Source organism: Giraffa tippelskirchi, chromosome 5, assembly GCF_054371585.1.
Source record: "Giraffa tippelskirchi isolate mGirTip1 chromosome 5, T2T-mGirTip1v1.2.pri, whole genome shotgun sequence".
In the NCBI taxonomy this organism is placed as follows: Eukaryota; Metazoa; Chordata; class Mammalia; order Artiodactyla; family Giraffidae; genus Giraffa; species Giraffa tippelskirchi.
In genome coordinates this window covers 135,067,980-135,084,415 of record NC_137279.1, presented here as the reverse complement: position 1 = coordinate 135,084,415, position 16,436 = coordinate 135,067,980, and the positions used below count along the sequence as shown (strand labels likewise).

The 16,436-nt window shown below is 34.9% G+C and overlaps 1 protein-coding gene across 1 annotated transcript in view; it reads right to left on the bottom strand.

Moving 5' to 3' along the window:
• COL24A1 (collagen type XXIV alpha 1 chain) overlaps nt 1-16,436 on the bottom strand; it is a 441,974-nt gene that overhangs the window by 30,326 nt on the left and 395,212 nt on the right. Inside the window, exons 53-57 of the mRNA XM_081490017.1 lie at nt 10,400-10,507; nt 8,663-8,770; nt 8,514-8,567; nt 7,885-7,947; nt 4,942-4,995 (exon numbers count right to left, since the gene is read on the bottom strand). Coding sequence (XP_081346143.1) covers nt 4,942-4,995; nt 7,885-7,947; nt 8,514-8,567; nt 8,663-8,770; nt 10,400-10,507 — 387 coding nt within the window. The remainder of the gene's footprint in view (nt 1-4,941; nt 4,996-7,884; nt 7,948-8,513; nt 8,568-8,662; nt 8,771-10,399; nt 10,508-16,436) is intronic.

Genomic DNA, 16,436 nt, shown 5'->3' with positions numbered 1-16,436 from the left:
AAGAGGCTCTTCAGTTCTTCTTCACTTTCTGCTGTAAGGGTGGTGCCATCTGCATATCTGAGGTTATTGATATTTCTCCCAGCAATCTTGATTCCAGCTTGTGCTTCCTCCAGTCCAGCGTTTCTCATGATGTACTCTGCATATAAGTTAATAAGTAGGGTGACAATATACAGCCTTGATGTACTTTTTTAATGTTTACCAGTATTTCAAAACCTATAATAATATTTTAAATAAATTGCCTGTACATATTTTTCTAATTTTTGTCATGATAGACAGCACTGTGGTGAGTATCCTGGTACTCTTAAAAATTTTTTTTTATAAAAATTGTCCTCCAGAAAGTTAGTTTGAAATTGCGCTTATACTTGCAGTATACAGGAGTGTATGTAATTTTTTTCCTGACACATGCTCTAATGTACTATCACTTTTTGTTAATCCTGCAGGCTAAAAATACCATCTCATTATCTAACCTCAATTTATATTACTTATTTTGTGTTTCCTATCTTGTATTTAATTCATTTTAAACTAGGTATTAAATTTTAAAAGGGGCTTCCCTGGTGGCTCAGTGGTAAAGAATCTGCTTGCCAAGCAGGTGAACCAGGTTAGTCCTTGGGTCAAGAAGATCCTCTGGAGAAGGAAATGGCAACAAAACCACTCCAGTATTCTTGCCTGGAGAATTCCATGGACAGAGGAGTCTGGTGGGCTACAGTTCAGAGGGTCACAAAGAGTTGGACATGACTTAGCAACTAAACAAGAGCAACTTTAAAAAGCTGCTTTTTAACGTAGCTTTACAGAACTTCTTTTTACACTCTCTCCCACCTCTAATCCAGTATTGACTTGGTATATATATATATATTTTTTTTTCTAATCAAATATTGACAAATGTGTTTATATGTGGATGGGGTGATTGGTCATATTTTATAATGCTGATATAATATATTCTTTTATGCATGATACATTTCATGCTAAATAATACATCATTCAACAACAGTCAGCCAAACTAGATATAAATTCTTTCTAATAGTTTCATAATATTTCACAAAGTGGCTAGATCGCAGTTTACTAAACCATTCTTCTACAGATGAGCATTCATGTTATTTCATACTTTTTCCCCCCAATACAAATGGTGTTGTGAAAAAAAAAAAATCTTTGTTAAATTTCCTTAGTGTATTGAGTACTTTTATTTCTATGGAACAAATTCCTCAAAGTGGAACTTCTTGGTCATAGCATATATGTACATTTATTTTAACAAATATCTTTTCATAAAGGCTGTTATTCACATTTCTAACAAAAAATACTACTCTCCCTGCAGCCTTTTCTGAGAGGTTAGATGCAATATCTCATTATTACTTCAATTTACAGACTAAAAGTTAGGAGAGTACCTTTTCAGATAGTTACTGACCTTTTGATTTGTTCATTTCTCTAAGTTTTCTTTTTCATACCAATGTATAAAGATTATATATTAACCCATTATACATTGTTTGCTTTGCAATTACTTTTCCCCAATTGTATTAGTTTTATTTATGGAGTCTTTTCCCATACAAAATTTTAAAAATTTAAAGTATTCAAATATGTTTTCTGTTCTTTCACAGTTTTCAGATGAAGTGGCAGAGGTTGAGAAGTTTAGATAGCATCACTGACTTAGTGGACATGAGTTTGAGCAAACTCCAGGAGATAGTGAAGGACAGGGAAGCCTGTTGTGCTGCAGTTCATGGGGTCACAAGAGTGGGACACAACTTAGTCACTGAACAACAAATAAAGGTCTCCCCAATCCTTCAGCTATACTTTAGCTTCCTAATTTTTCTAAGATTTTTAATTGTTTCATTTCTTTCTTTCCTTTTTTAAAAAAGTTCATCAGAGATTTTTTAAAAATTGGGTTAAATACGGTTCTAATTTCTTTTTTTTTTTTTTTTTTTTTTTTTTTTTATAAATTTATTTATTTTACTTGGGGGCTAATTACTTTACAATATTGTAATAGTTTTTGCCATACATTGACAAGAATCAGCCATGGGTTTACATGTGTTCCCCTTCCCGAACCCCCCACCCACCTCCCTCCCCCTCCCATCCCTCTGGATCATCCCACTGCCCCGGCCCCGAGCCCTTGTCACATGCATCGAACATGGAATGGTGCTCTGTTTCACATATGACAATACACATGTCTCAATGCCATTCTCCCAGAACGTCCCACCCTCACCTTCTCCCTCAGAGTCCATAAAATTGTTCCATGCATCTGTGTCTCTCATTCTGTCCCGCATATAGGGTTATCGTTACCATCTTTCAGATTCCATATATATGCATTAGTATACTGTATTGTTGTTTTTCTTTCTGGCTTACTTCACTCTGTATAATGGGCTCCAGTTTCATCCATCTCAGTAGAACCGGTTCAAATGTATTTTTTTTAATGGCTGAGTAATATTCCATTGTGTATATGTACCACAGCTTCCTTATCCATTCATCTGCTGATGGACATCTAGGTTGCTTCCATGTCCTGGCTATTGTAAACAGTGCTGCGATGAACATTGGGGTACACGCGTCTCTTTCAATTCTGGTTTCCTCGGTGTATATGCCTAGCAGTGGGATTGCTGGGTCATATGGCAGTTCTATTCCCAGTTTTTTAAGGAATCTCCACACTGTTCTCCATAGCGGCTGTACTAGTTTGCATTCCCACCAACAGTGTAAGAGGGTTCCCTTTTCTCCACACCCTCTCCAGCATTTATTGCTTGTAGACTTTTGGATAGCAGCCATTCTGACTGGTGTGAAATGATACCTCATTGTGGTTTTGATTTGCATTTCTCTAATAATGAGTGATGTTGAGCATCTTTTCATGTGTTTGTTAGCCATCTGTATGTCTTCTTTGGAAAAATGTCTGTTTAGTTCTTTGGCCCATTTTTTGGTTCTTTTTTGGTTCTAATTTCTTACAGCAGTGGTAAGACTAAAAGGAATTTTGTCCTCCTTCCCTATCACTGGGGTAGGAATGGGTGTGTGGCTGATCAAAAGACATGAAAAAAAAAAGGGAGACTTCTAGAAAAGTTTTATTTTTCCCAAGACAGGGATATAGGTCACTTTTTCACTTTTTTTTTTTTATAATATCTAGATGTGATAATTGAGAAATTGTAGTCATTTGCCCTAAACCTAATTATGAAGATAACATTTAGGATGGCAGAACAGAGATATGGAAATGGTCTCGGATAACAAGATTAAGGCACCAAATACACCAAATCTGAAGCCCTTCCTAACTCTGAGATCCCCATAGTAAGATATAAGTTTCCTTATTGTTAAAGGCAGTTTGATTCAGGGTTCCTATTACTTGCAGCCCAAATCATACTGATATACCATTTTCCTTATAATTAAATTCCTATGTAGTCTGAGATCTAATTCTGGGCTCTAAACTGCTACAATGATCTATTGTTTGTACTACCACATAGTTTCATTTACAAAGACTTTGAAATAATGTTTTCTTATTTGGAGGAGCAAGTCCTCCATCCCCCACCACTATTTTTTTCCACAATGTGTTTTGACCATTCTCAAATGCTTATTCTGCATAGTGAACTTTCCTTAGAAGTTTCTTCTGAGAATAGAAAAAAATAGAAGATGGAAAAAATTTGATGTGCATGCTGAACATTGTAAGGGCCTTTAAAAACTATCTATAAACAAAACACAGTAAGATATTTTAATTGAGCCACTTCTTTATCATATTTTCCTTGACCAATTAATACTTCACATTTTTGATGGAAGAGAACAATCATTCCATAATCAGAACAGTATGTGTTCCTTAGCTTGCAGAAGAACCACCCACTGAAATATGAGAATTCTCCCACTTACAACCTCCCACTTAGACTATATAGCTCTGAGTGGTAAATGCTGCAAATCTAGAGAAATAGTGAGTTACACATTTTATTTTTTGAAAAATAAAAAAGCCAGTAACTTTGGTGGTGAATTCTTCTCTAAATTTATCAATGAGAATACTGACACTTAATATTTGAAGGATTCTATTTTGTATTTTTAAACTCTGGTCTCTCTATATATCACACTTTCAAATGATTCAAAATACTGATTCCTTGCAGAGAACAAATCTTTCCTTTCCAAGTCTCAATTTTCCTCTTGTATGTTTATACTATTTAGTATTGTAAAACCCTCCCATGACTACCTCACTGTCTTATTTTCCTATTTTACTTCATAGCAAGATTCCCTAAGGCACTGGCATATATTAACTGTTCAATTTCCTCTCCAGACATTGCTTGAATGGAGTAGAAAGAGCACTGCTCTTGAAGTAGGAAATATTATCGATGTTATTCACTACCTGTATCATCTTAAATAACTAAGTGAACCTTCATAAACTTCATCTGTTTACTCCTGTCTTGAATGCAAATAACCATACATGCTCCAAAGTCTGGTTAAGAATTTGAGAAAAGTTATTATTACATATTTTTATTTACTTCCTTCCTCAGTGCAAGCTGTATTCCATCTTCTACTGCGATTTATCCTCTTAAAGATCACTGTTAGCTACTCCTTTCTGGAAACTGACCTTAATCTTGTGCTTTTCTGGGTTTTCTGTTATTTCCACCAACAATTTCTTTCTTTTATAAGACTGAGTATTTTTAAATAGTCAAATCTTGGCTGTCTATCTTTTCTTATGCTCTCTCTTTCAGAAAATAGATTCTTTTTATTGCTTTCCTGATTATGATGCTCAACCCCTTCTCCCCTACCCAGTTCTAGTCTCCTTTCTCAATTTCAGTTTTAAGTGCCCACCTCACTGTATGTATCGTCTTCATTACATTTGATCTCTAAATTCTCAGGAATAACTTTCTAGATGAAAATGTACATTTTTGCCCTTGCTTCTCAAATACCCAGAGTGATTCCTTATGGATTACTCTGGAATAGGATTAAATTAAAAAAAAAAAAAGAAAATGGAAAAAAAAAAGACCTCTATTGCAACAAACTTACAGTTCTACCTGTTGGGCCTATTATACCTTCTCTGCCAAAGGGGCCAGTGTTTCCCTGTTGAGGTAAAAAAAAAAAAAAAGAAAAGAAAACAAGTCAGTTTCATTGCTAGTGTAATTCAGAAAAATTCTAGAAAATGTCTTGCACGATAGCAAAATAGTCCATGTCCACACATAATTCCAGTTTTATTACAAAATCTTATGGTGTTAGCAGAAATCATAGTAATTTTGGTCTGATTAAGTTCTGCATATTATTATAATTTTCCATGAGGAGAATTAACCTATAATTTCTAACAAACTGGTAAATCAGTATTACAATTTTTATTTGGTGATAGTTTCAATGATTCCATTTTATATGTATGTCATTGCATAACAAATGCAATTACTGCAATTACTTTAAAAAAAGACTACAGAGAGTCATGGATATAATTTTAAATAAATTTATTTACAGATGTTGAAGGAGCAACTGTTTGAGTGGCATGCAGCATGGAATTGATAGAAATTATGGGAAAGGACCAGAGGGCATCCTTATGACCAATTAAACTTCTGATTCCCTCGTCAGAAACAAGAATGCCTAATTCACAGGGCCATTGTAAGAATTAAATGTGAAAAACAAGTTTGAAAGTGTAAGCTGCTACTGGATTATGAAGATGACTTTGAATAAGCTGTATGTGTAGTCAACTCCTCCCAAAGATGGAGCGTATTATTTCTTAATGAATACAAAATACTTTAGCTATTTTCCCTCAACCCCTATTCCCACTCCCACTGGCTGCAAATTTCAGTGTTTCTAGCTCCACTTGACCTGGAATATATAAATGTGAATATCTAACAGGCTTTCTCTTTGTCCATTTCCTGCCAAGGTACAGAAAATACTGTCAATGGAGGTAATTATAATGCTATGCAGTCTACTGATAAAAAGCTTTAACATTAAGGTGGCTTAGAATGAGAGAAATTATCTGATACTCTAAAAAGTAAATGTATTGAAATCACATTTAAACATGAAGATCTACTTTAAGTGATAATTTTATAATATGGTACACAAATCTCAAAGATCTACAATCAATAAGCTTGATTTCTTAACCTAATCAAATATATCCTCTATACTGGCTTATTACTGAAAAAAATGTCAGTAAAGCTTTAATCTAACAAATTTGACCATGACCTATCTGAAACAATGATTTATTTTTTTTTGAAATTCTAGAAAGAGTAGATGCAAAGAACAAAATACTGTTTATTTTTATCTAAATGTGTTCAAAAGATGAGGTGCTATGGTATTAACTACCTAAACATAACTTTGAAAGGGATAAGAATTAATCTAGATTTCTGACATTAATTTATTTAACCACCAAATATCGGTTATTGAGCAAGAACTAAGCACTAGGTCACTTAATATTCATTCTACTTTCTAATCATGCAACTAGCAAGCAACCTCTAACATATTATTCAGTCAATCAGATGTGGATTCAAATAATGACTCCTTTACATACTAGCCATATATGGCTTTCAGCGAATTACCTTGTGGAGATTTAGTTTCCTTATCAGAAAAAGAGAGATAATAGCCTCTCTCTTGGGATTTTTATAAGGAATAAATGATATAAGGACATAAACTGAACACCAGTATTTTGTACATAATAGTTTTTTGCTAAATATTAATCTAGCAAGGCTTTTCACTTGTCTCTATAATGACTTAATAAAGGAATATTTACAATTATAATTTATTTGTGAGCTAGTTACCAAAACTTTATTATTGTAGAGCTGATAAAATTTCTGGAGCTGAAAAACAGTATAGGTTTAGATCCTGGCTTACATAGCACCTAGTATGACTCTGCTTAGGACAGAGGCTAGGCAAGTAGCCAACTTCTCTTTGACAATATCAAGAAAAGATTTAATTACCTGAGAACTTATTTGCACCTGGAGAAATGTTGAGAGGGGTCTGTAAATAAACATTTCCCATGACAACACTGCTCTTTGTATTATGGAAAACAATTTATTGGAACAGTTAGGGAGGGGGTTGTAGGGTTTCTAACAATTGACTTTTCATTTAACATTTGCACAAGTGGTTTTCAGTTGTTAAGTTCATCAAAATTCAGTCCTCCTATGTCTGAACTGCTCACCTTCCTCTCTCTCAACTCTCTCCACCCCTGCTTTAGCAGCTGCTATTAGTCATAGAGTGGCTTCACTGGTGGCTCAGAAGGTAAAGAAGCTGTCTGCATTAGTCATAGAGGCGCTACTACTACATTCAAACCAATGCTTCATTTTTTTTTAACCTTTTTTTCTCTATAGTTTTATAGATCATCTCATCCATTAGGAGAGTGTGGTTAATAAAAACGAAACTAAAAAAGCAAGCAAACAAAACAATAACCAATAACTGCTGGTGACTTATCTATGTTATTAATATTTATGTTCTTTACAGTTTACAATTTCAGGCACTACACAGCTAATTGGAGTTCTTCTGAGCCCTGATCTGTCCAACTCTTTAATTAATTCCTCATCACTCTCTAGGGATATCCACCCCTGAGCAGAGCGATTGGGAAACATTTTTCAAAGTGTGGTCTGAGGAACTCAGGTCATAGACAAGTCTCCTCCAGGTGGTACATGAGGGTGGTCTCTAGTTCCTGGTCATATTAATGCTTATAACATGAAACCACTTTATGTTTTTGTTCCTGGTGTAAGTTAATAAATACATTATCCAGTAGTCATATTAATTCCTTTTTTTTTTTAAAGTAAGAACCAAGAAGCATGGGTGGTCTGCAGGGTCTTTTGCTCAAACTAATATACTAACAGAGGTTGAGAACCTCTCTGCATGTGCTCTAATGAGTTTCTATTTTAAAAGTAATTTTATTAAGTTATTAATTTGAGGTATATTATTTGTAGAATTTGCAACCCTAATTCCTGCAATGAGGAAAGAAACACAATATATGGGAAGGCAGAATGACTTCATACTTACCCTCTGTCCAACAGGGCCTTTAGGGCCTGATATTCCAACAATGCCAGCATCTCCCTCGGGACCCTAGAAGCATGATTTAAAAAAAGCCAAAATATGAACGTTTTACACTTGAAATAACCTTGTACCAATCTATTAAGAACTGGCCCTTAAAAAATGGAACATGATGGTTAATGATGTACAGGCTGAAGTATTTTGGAGGAATTGTACTGAGGTCTACAACTGACTTTGAAATACATCAAAACTGGCCTGAGATAGAAGGAGATAGGAATAGTTGGTTGGATGGGTACATAATAAAGCGAGTAAAATGTTATTGTAGAATCTAGGTAATAGGTATATGTATGTTAACTCATTCTCTTAACTTCATGGTATGTTTGAAATTTTTCATAGTTAAATGTTTGGAAAAACAGAATGAGAAGATGCAGAAGCAAATTATTCAATAAAACTGCTAGGAAAATATATAGTTACATAAGTTTTAAAATTAACATTCAAAACTCAATTATATAATTCCATACCAACTGAAATTTTGCCGATTAAAAAAAAAAGAAGCTCAAGTCAGAGATTAAATATTGGTATTTCAACACCTTTTTTTTCTAGATAACTAGAGACCAGTAGAAAATATGTAAACATACTTTGGGACCTGGGAATCCTTGGAAACCTGTCAAACCTTGAATACCATGTTCTCCCTGTAATGTGAATAGAAATGATTATCATTATTGTACAATGGTGGCCTGGTATGTAGAATAATAAGTACTCAGTGAATTTCTGAGTTGGCACCTACAGGTTGCCCTTTCATGCCAGACTCTCCACATGGTCCTTGATCACCTTGTGCTCCTTGGTGACCTCTTTTACCTGGAATTCCAGGTTGACCAGGTAGCCCTTGTTCACCCTATGGACAAAAAAAAAGAAAGGTAATCTTGACTTTAGAACCTATGAACACATTATTTTTAAATGAAACCTAAATTCTGGCCCATCCTCAAGCATAGTACAAGGCACTGGGGAAGTCAAAATCTGCATGATCATTCTCCCCACCAATATTCTCCACATACATAATATTTGATTACAATGAACAAGAAATGTGGCAGGAGGGAAAGAGAATTCCAGAGATTGTGGTCATGACTATGGAAAAAGGGGGGAGAGAAGGCCTGCAAATGTGGGAGGAGGATAGTGGGGCTACAGAGAGGGTGTGGTATGTGTGGGGGTGTTTGTATGTGATGGAGCTTGTGTTTTATTTGAATGGAAATTATTTTGCTGTGTTTTCTTTACCATACGGAGATGATTCAGCTGATACCACAAACAGAGCAGAATTTCTTGAAATGTGAACGCTGGTTTTTGCCATGATTATTTTTTTCAATTCCATTATTAAGAAATTTCTATTATCTGTTTCCCAAGATTCCTTTGATACCAAGCCTCTTTATCCCATAAAAGTTCCTTTTAAAGATATAATTATTGTTATTTTGTTTTTAAAAGTCAAATATTTTAAAATATATTTTTATTTTGTTTTTGAATTAAGAGTTGCAATAGCTTTTACAATTTCTAAAAATAAACTTAGAAATCATGTTCAGTTTGTAGATAAGGTAATGAAAAATGATGCTTGGTAAACTCTGACTAAAGCTTTCAGATTAGCAAATTATCCTTCACTGTCTTGAGATGAAGATATAGCTTTGGGACTTGACAAATTGGATCTTTTTTTTTTTTCTCAGAGTCACACAAAAGAGGCAGGGATTTTATTTCTTTTCCCAATTTTAGCATTTTCTCAGCTATCTTTTTTTAGTGGAAAGGGATATTCGTGGTATAAACATTAACAGGCTCAAATTGTAAACAATAAGTTGCTGAGTCATAATTTTCAGAATACCTCAAAATTCTTTAGAAGTGAAGTCTTGAAAATCAAATTAAGAGATAATAATGATGAGGGTGCCAATGTCTTAATCCTGGTCTTTTATGAAACTGCATTAGATATTGGTCTAATCTCTTGGTTATCTCGGTCAAATCTATAATACATTGAGATATTTCTAAGAGAGGTTTTGTATGGAAAGCCTATTAACATGTGACAACACTCCTTGCAATGAAGATTAATGCAAGACAATTACTATCTCTTTGATTTTAAGAAATAATCTGTGTTCTTATCATATTTGTTAATTAGATGGTTAGGTTCAGACTTATTGGAACAGGAATTGTACCTGAGGAAGTATGTAACTGGAAGTAAATAAGATTTTTCTGTTTTGGAGGAGAAGGCAGATGACAGAAAAGGAAGGAGAGAAAAAATGAGTCAAAGAACATTTTTATAAAGCATCACTAATCCTGGGTTAATAAGTTGTTCCAGCAAATTACATGCACTGTGGCCATCATGGGCTATGTCAAGGCCATGCACTCTCCTTTTTACCTCATGTGTTTTTTTTATTATTGGCCAAATTTAATTACAAGCTGTCGATCTTACCATCCTGTGATCTAGTCAATAAACTCAGGGCCAGGAAAGATGGTCAATACTGCTCATCCCTCTGAACAAACATGCAAGTACCTTCGGGCCTTGAACTCCTGGGCTTCCTGGTGGGCCTGACGAACCCTTTGCTCCTTGAGGACCTAGGGACCCAGTCAGTCCTGTTCTTCCTGGGCTGCCTCTGATGCCCTAAAAAACAGATAGGAAATGAGGACTGGGGTAGTTCTTAGGATACCCATCCAGAGGCTCAATAGTGAGGGAAGGGTTGGTGTGCTGAAAGGCTGCTATTGATACACTGCCCGGGTTTGGGAGTTACCCTGGGCTTCTTTCCCAAATAAATGAAATGCTTTTGCGATGTTTTGGGTCACCTGAAATCTCTAATTATAGCTAATGTAATGGTCTTGGGTTTTTAAAATAAAAATACCAAGGCAGTACAGAGTCCACCAGTTATCTCCTGACTAAAGAGCCTAGATATGAAGCATGTTTGTTGTATTCTAACTTTTTGTATTATACTCTGGTATGCATGACAACTCTAATAACTGATTAATGTATCCTTAAGAAGGATATTCTTCTTATTGTGGTCATTATTTCTCGATATATACAAATACCAAATCACTATATTGTACACTTGAAACATATATAACATTATATTAACATTTCATTTAAAAAGAATATTCTTTTTCAATCGCATGATTCCAGAAAATTTGCTTCAAATAGCTTAATTAGAAATAAAGTTAAGTAAGTAAACAATATTTCCTCAAAGCCAAATCCTAAAACAAGGATTTTTGTAGAGCTTGTGAGTGAAGGATAGTTATTACATTTTCATATGTTTAAAAAATCAAAAGAAGAATAATATTTCAAGACATAGAAATTATATGAAATTATAGTTTCCATATCTATAAACAAAGCTCATTCATTTATATATTATCTGTGACTGTTTTGTGCTAAAATGGTAGAGTTCAGTAGTTGTAGCAGAGGCTCAAAGACACCTATTGCTTCCCACTACTGACTGTTGCACTGCAAATTCCTGTGATGCAATTATAAATTGACAAGGGCTTTGAGCAGAACATATGTTGACTTGCTGTGAGATTTTATTATCACTGCATATCCATTGTATCAAAACAAAAAAGAAGAAAAAAGTCGACTTTGAATGCTGTATTTTTAAGGCACAGTGGAATGTGGATTATTTTGTGATCAAGCTAGATGTCAAAGTTTTGTGTTTACTATGTGATGACACTAGAGCTGTGCTTAAACTATATACATCAACACTATTATACCAAGCACTTGACACAATATTCCTACTTCAGAGAAATGTAACAGAAAAATTAGGAAAACTAAAATGGAGTATCTCATCACAATAAAAAGTTCTTCATAAAAATTTGAAATGGAGTTGCAACTAAAGTGAAGTTTATAAGTGGTTAATTTGTTAGCCCAACAGTGAAAGTCGCTTATTGATAGACAATTAAATCATGCAGCAAAAATAAACTTGTTTGTTAGCCTTTTGGCAAGAACAGTTGCTTAAAATGTCAAGGACATTGGAGTACTATCAACAGTCAATTAAAAATCAAGGCAAATATTTCCAAGTGGTTTTCCTTGCCTCTTGGTCAATCAATAGATGCTAGGAATACTACTATTTATTTGAGGAATCAATGCTGAGTTTGAAGTGGCTGCAAGGTTAACCCCTATGAATAGCTGGTGGAGTAATAATTGGGAAGAGTAACTTCAAGTAAGTGAAAAAACTAAATCAGTACAACCTGATGTGCAATCTGCTAAAATGTGATAAGATTGATAGTAACAGATCAGAAAAAGATGAACTAGACAAATTAACAAAACTTGTGAAAAAGTTAAGATATTTAGAGCTATGATTATTCATTGTATTTTATTCACCACCAGACACTCTGAGGAAATGGAGAAGGCAATGGCACCTCACTCCAGTACTCTTGCCTGGAAAATCCCATGGATGGAGGAGCCTGGTAGGCTGCAGTCCATGGGGTTGCTAAGAGTCAGACACGACTGAGCGACTTCACTTTCACTTTTCACTTTCATGCATTGGAGAAGGAAATGGCAACCCACTCCAGTATTCTTGCCTGGAGAATCCCAGGGATGGCTGAGCCTGGTGGGCTGCTGTCTATGGGGTCGCATAGAGTCGGACACGACTGAAGCGACTTAGCAGCAGCAGCAGCACTCTAAGGAAAACACCTGAATCTACAATACGTTATTGAGCCAGTACTGTCAAGAGTGAACTCCATCGACTCTCGTAAATTTAATTTTCAGTGGTTCTGTGAATTTTTTTGTCAAAATAGAAACAATTTCCTGACTCTAACATGCAGCAGTTTGATGGCTTTGCAAGAATAAGGCTTTACTGGGCTTTTTGAGATTAAGACTCAAGTTTGTTGTGTTTTTTTTTTGTAAAAGAACTGCCCTCAGCCTCTATTATTAATGATATGTGATTTTAGAAATTAAATTTTGCTGCAGATTTACTTAATGTTTATCTGTGAATTCAACCCAAAACTGCAAGGCAAAATAATGCTCACATGTGAAACATAGTGTGATAAAATCATTTTGATGACAACTAATATTTGAATCACAAGTAGTTCAAACAGCTTTATACACTTCCTCTCAAAAATTAAAACAAGTGAGATCTCCATTTCCACAAAAATTTTTGGTGGGTAGATATTCTGAGCTCAAACACTTTCAGTAGCATTTTTCAGATCTAGATGCAAGAAATTTCTCTATTTCAAAATGAATTTAACTAGCTGAGGAGTTTCAACCAAAAATTCAATTGGAAATAACTAATGTACAACATAATGACACGCCTAAAAGGCAACTATCAAGAGAAGAACCTAGCAGAATTTTCTAAATTCTTTCCAAGCAATGAATATGCTAGATTAAAATCATATGCTCATGAACTGCAATATTTGGCAGTACATATCTATGTGAAAAGAATGTTCAAAGATGAAAAATGTAAGTCATGCAAAATATCATTATGTCAGCATCAATAAATGAAATAGTAATGACAAGAAACTGTAATAAGCTAAATGTTATCTCCAGTTTTTCTCATTAGTAGACTTGTATCACAAAAATTATACTAAATCAATATTTAAAATCCATAAAAAGTTATTTTCTTTCTTGTTACATAAGTTCTTAAGCAATACTCTTGATTTTTCTTTTTGCCTTGCAAACTCAAAAACAGTTATTAATATTTACAGAAAAAATTTTCTGACCCCTGTTTTAGGAGATTATTGTTACTTTCTGAGTTGATTCCTGGGATACTAAATTGGGTTGCACAATAGTTGCTCTACGCATTGAACAACATTTGCTGAATATCATCTGTGTATAAGGAAGGTACCATGGGAAGCCCTGTGAAAAACATAAACAAGATATGCTTTTTTATTTTTAGGAAGCCTAAAATTAAGTGAAAAAGACTGTAATATATAAACAGTTCTAATAAAGGCAGAAATTCAAAAAAAAACATGAGAAAAGAGATACAAAGTAAATACTAGAGAGGTTCTGAAGAGAGGAAGTTACCTCTGGTAATAATCAGAAAAAGAATTACTGAGAAGGTAGGCTTAACTGGAATATAAGGTAAAGACATTTCCCTAAAACTTAAAAAAGTGGTAGGAGAGATGACTGGCCCAAGATAGTCTAGAGTCATTTCTGTGGAGAGCCTGGCTGGGAGAATAGGATTTAAAAGGTAAAGCCAATTTTGAATTTAATGCTAAGGCATTTTTCCTTTTTTTAAAAAAATATCTCCTCCAAATCATCATGTATCTTTTTATCCTCTTACTAATGGCAAAAAAATAGTTCAATATATTTAAAAAATTATCTTTTCAAAGTAGATTTTCCTCATTATCATAAAACACTAAAATAAGAATAAAATTGTATTTTACATCACTAGGTGCCATGTACTACGCTTGGTGCTTAAGGGTATAGACTCTCATTCCTTAGCTTGACCTTCACATCTTTCTTTGTCCCAATCTACATCAACCATTTTCTCTCTCACCACTTCTCCATATTGGTGGCTCAGTATTTGTAAGGAACATTTATGAGGGTAAAATCTTGATAGAGGGAAGGGGAATGAGGGCGGGAGGCGGGGAGGGAGAGAGATCCACATTGCGGATATAGGATTCACATGGTGTGGTTCTTCAAGGTTGCTTGCACCTTATCCTAAGCTAGTCAATGCTAGCTCTTTCCTTTTTTTTTTTTTTTTCCGCCTTTTGGCTGAGGCATGTGGGATCTTGGTTCTGGATCAGGGATCTAACCCATGTCCCCTGCATCGGGAATTGGAAGCACAGAATCTTAACCACTGCACCTCCAGGGAAATCCCTCCCTTTTCTTCTTACAATGTGTTTTACATTGATTTAATTTGGTCTGTGAGCCTTTTGGTTCCATACCTCTGGGGTAGATTATCTGGTAGTGTACTTTCTATATGAATGATGAGAACCGTGCAGACAGGAGATAATGCCACTTAAGAGCCCATCATTACAAATGAAAGCAAATCTATTCATAGTCATTTGAAATTCTAGGATACGGAATTTCAGAAAGGTTTAGGAAAGACCTAAGTCTTATAGCAATGGCCAGGATTCTGATGAGAATATGACTACAGGAAAATCCAGTTTTAAAAACAAAGTTTGGGTGAACAATGCTCCTCCCAATAAAAAGAGGTTAAAAAACCTGAAGAAACCAATGGCCTGAAGAGAAAGCTGATTTTACAAAGTCATAAATAAAAGATGAAAGGAAGGAAGAAAACAACTACAGCAGACCAACGAAGTAGCTTCAGAATTAAACTAGGTGAAAAGTTGTAAAATATGGATCAGTATAATATATATATTTTTTAAAAATAGTGGGTTGTCTTTCAAGACTGAGTGTATCCTATGTCTGGATGTATTAGAGAAGTAGTGGATTCCAAATGGAGAGAACACATAATATGCGAAAGATCACCCTAGATGATTTTAGGACACTACAACATTCTACAATTCTAAAATAGTACCACTTCACCTCACTTTATTTGTAATTATTGAAAAAAATTTTTATGCTCAAACAGAAAAAAAAATGTATCTTCTGGATGACACATGAGCAATGAAGAGTCAGAGACTGCCAAACACTCCTCAAGGCAGTAAATATTTTTAGTGAGAATAATAAAGGCCATATGCCTAGTCCTCAGGGTTAACTGTACACTAGGAACCTCATTTCACTTGTAGTACTATCAGATATTTCACACAGCACAATAAATGTTCCAAATCATTTACTGTTCACATTGGTTTCTTAGAGAAAAATCTGAGGAAAGTAGCAGAGTGTTCTGTACAGAGTTCCAAGCAATGTTTCATACAAGTAGAGAACAAATATTTCTTATTATGAATACACAGATGGATGAGTGATTTTGTGTTCAAGAGAAACAGATGCTAATCCCTAGGAATTCTTTCCAGGGTCTTCTAAATGATTTGTCTAAAACCAATCAGCAAAGGATAAGTCACTCTGAGCAAATTTTAAAAAGCAAATAAAATAAAAATTACCATTAATTTGTTCAGAGATACTGCGACCAATCAACATTTTACCCAAGTCTTAGAAATGTTAATAAAATGGTAAAAGTACATGATGTCTCATAGCCAGAAACCTCCATTATCCTCAGATAGAAGTCAGCCTCCCTGCTGAAAAGGCTTTTGACTCTGTAGGAAAGTGTCAGTTTTGACAGGACTGAAGCTGATGGCTGCTTAAGACTTGCGTCTCCAAGGAAGCAAGTACTTGGATCAGTAATGACACTATCAACCACCACCACAAGAGTTACTTCTGTGGAGAGTCTTCTATGTATCTGTAATGGCAATATGGTTGTGTCATTTTATCTAATCTGATGTCAGTTATGAAAAGAAAATGAAGTTGCTTTTCACTTTGACTTCTCTGCGGGGAAAGGAAGGAGTAGCTTAAACGTAAATATGCCGTCATCCTGGAACTAAATGTAAAGATCTGGTAACGAAAATGGAGCTATCTGTACATATCAGAGGAGAAGGCAATGGCACCCCACTCCAGTACTCTTGCCTGGAAAATCCCATGGATGGAGGAGCCTGGTAGGCTGCAGTCCATGGGGTCGCTAAGAGTCGGACACGACTGAGCGACTTCACTG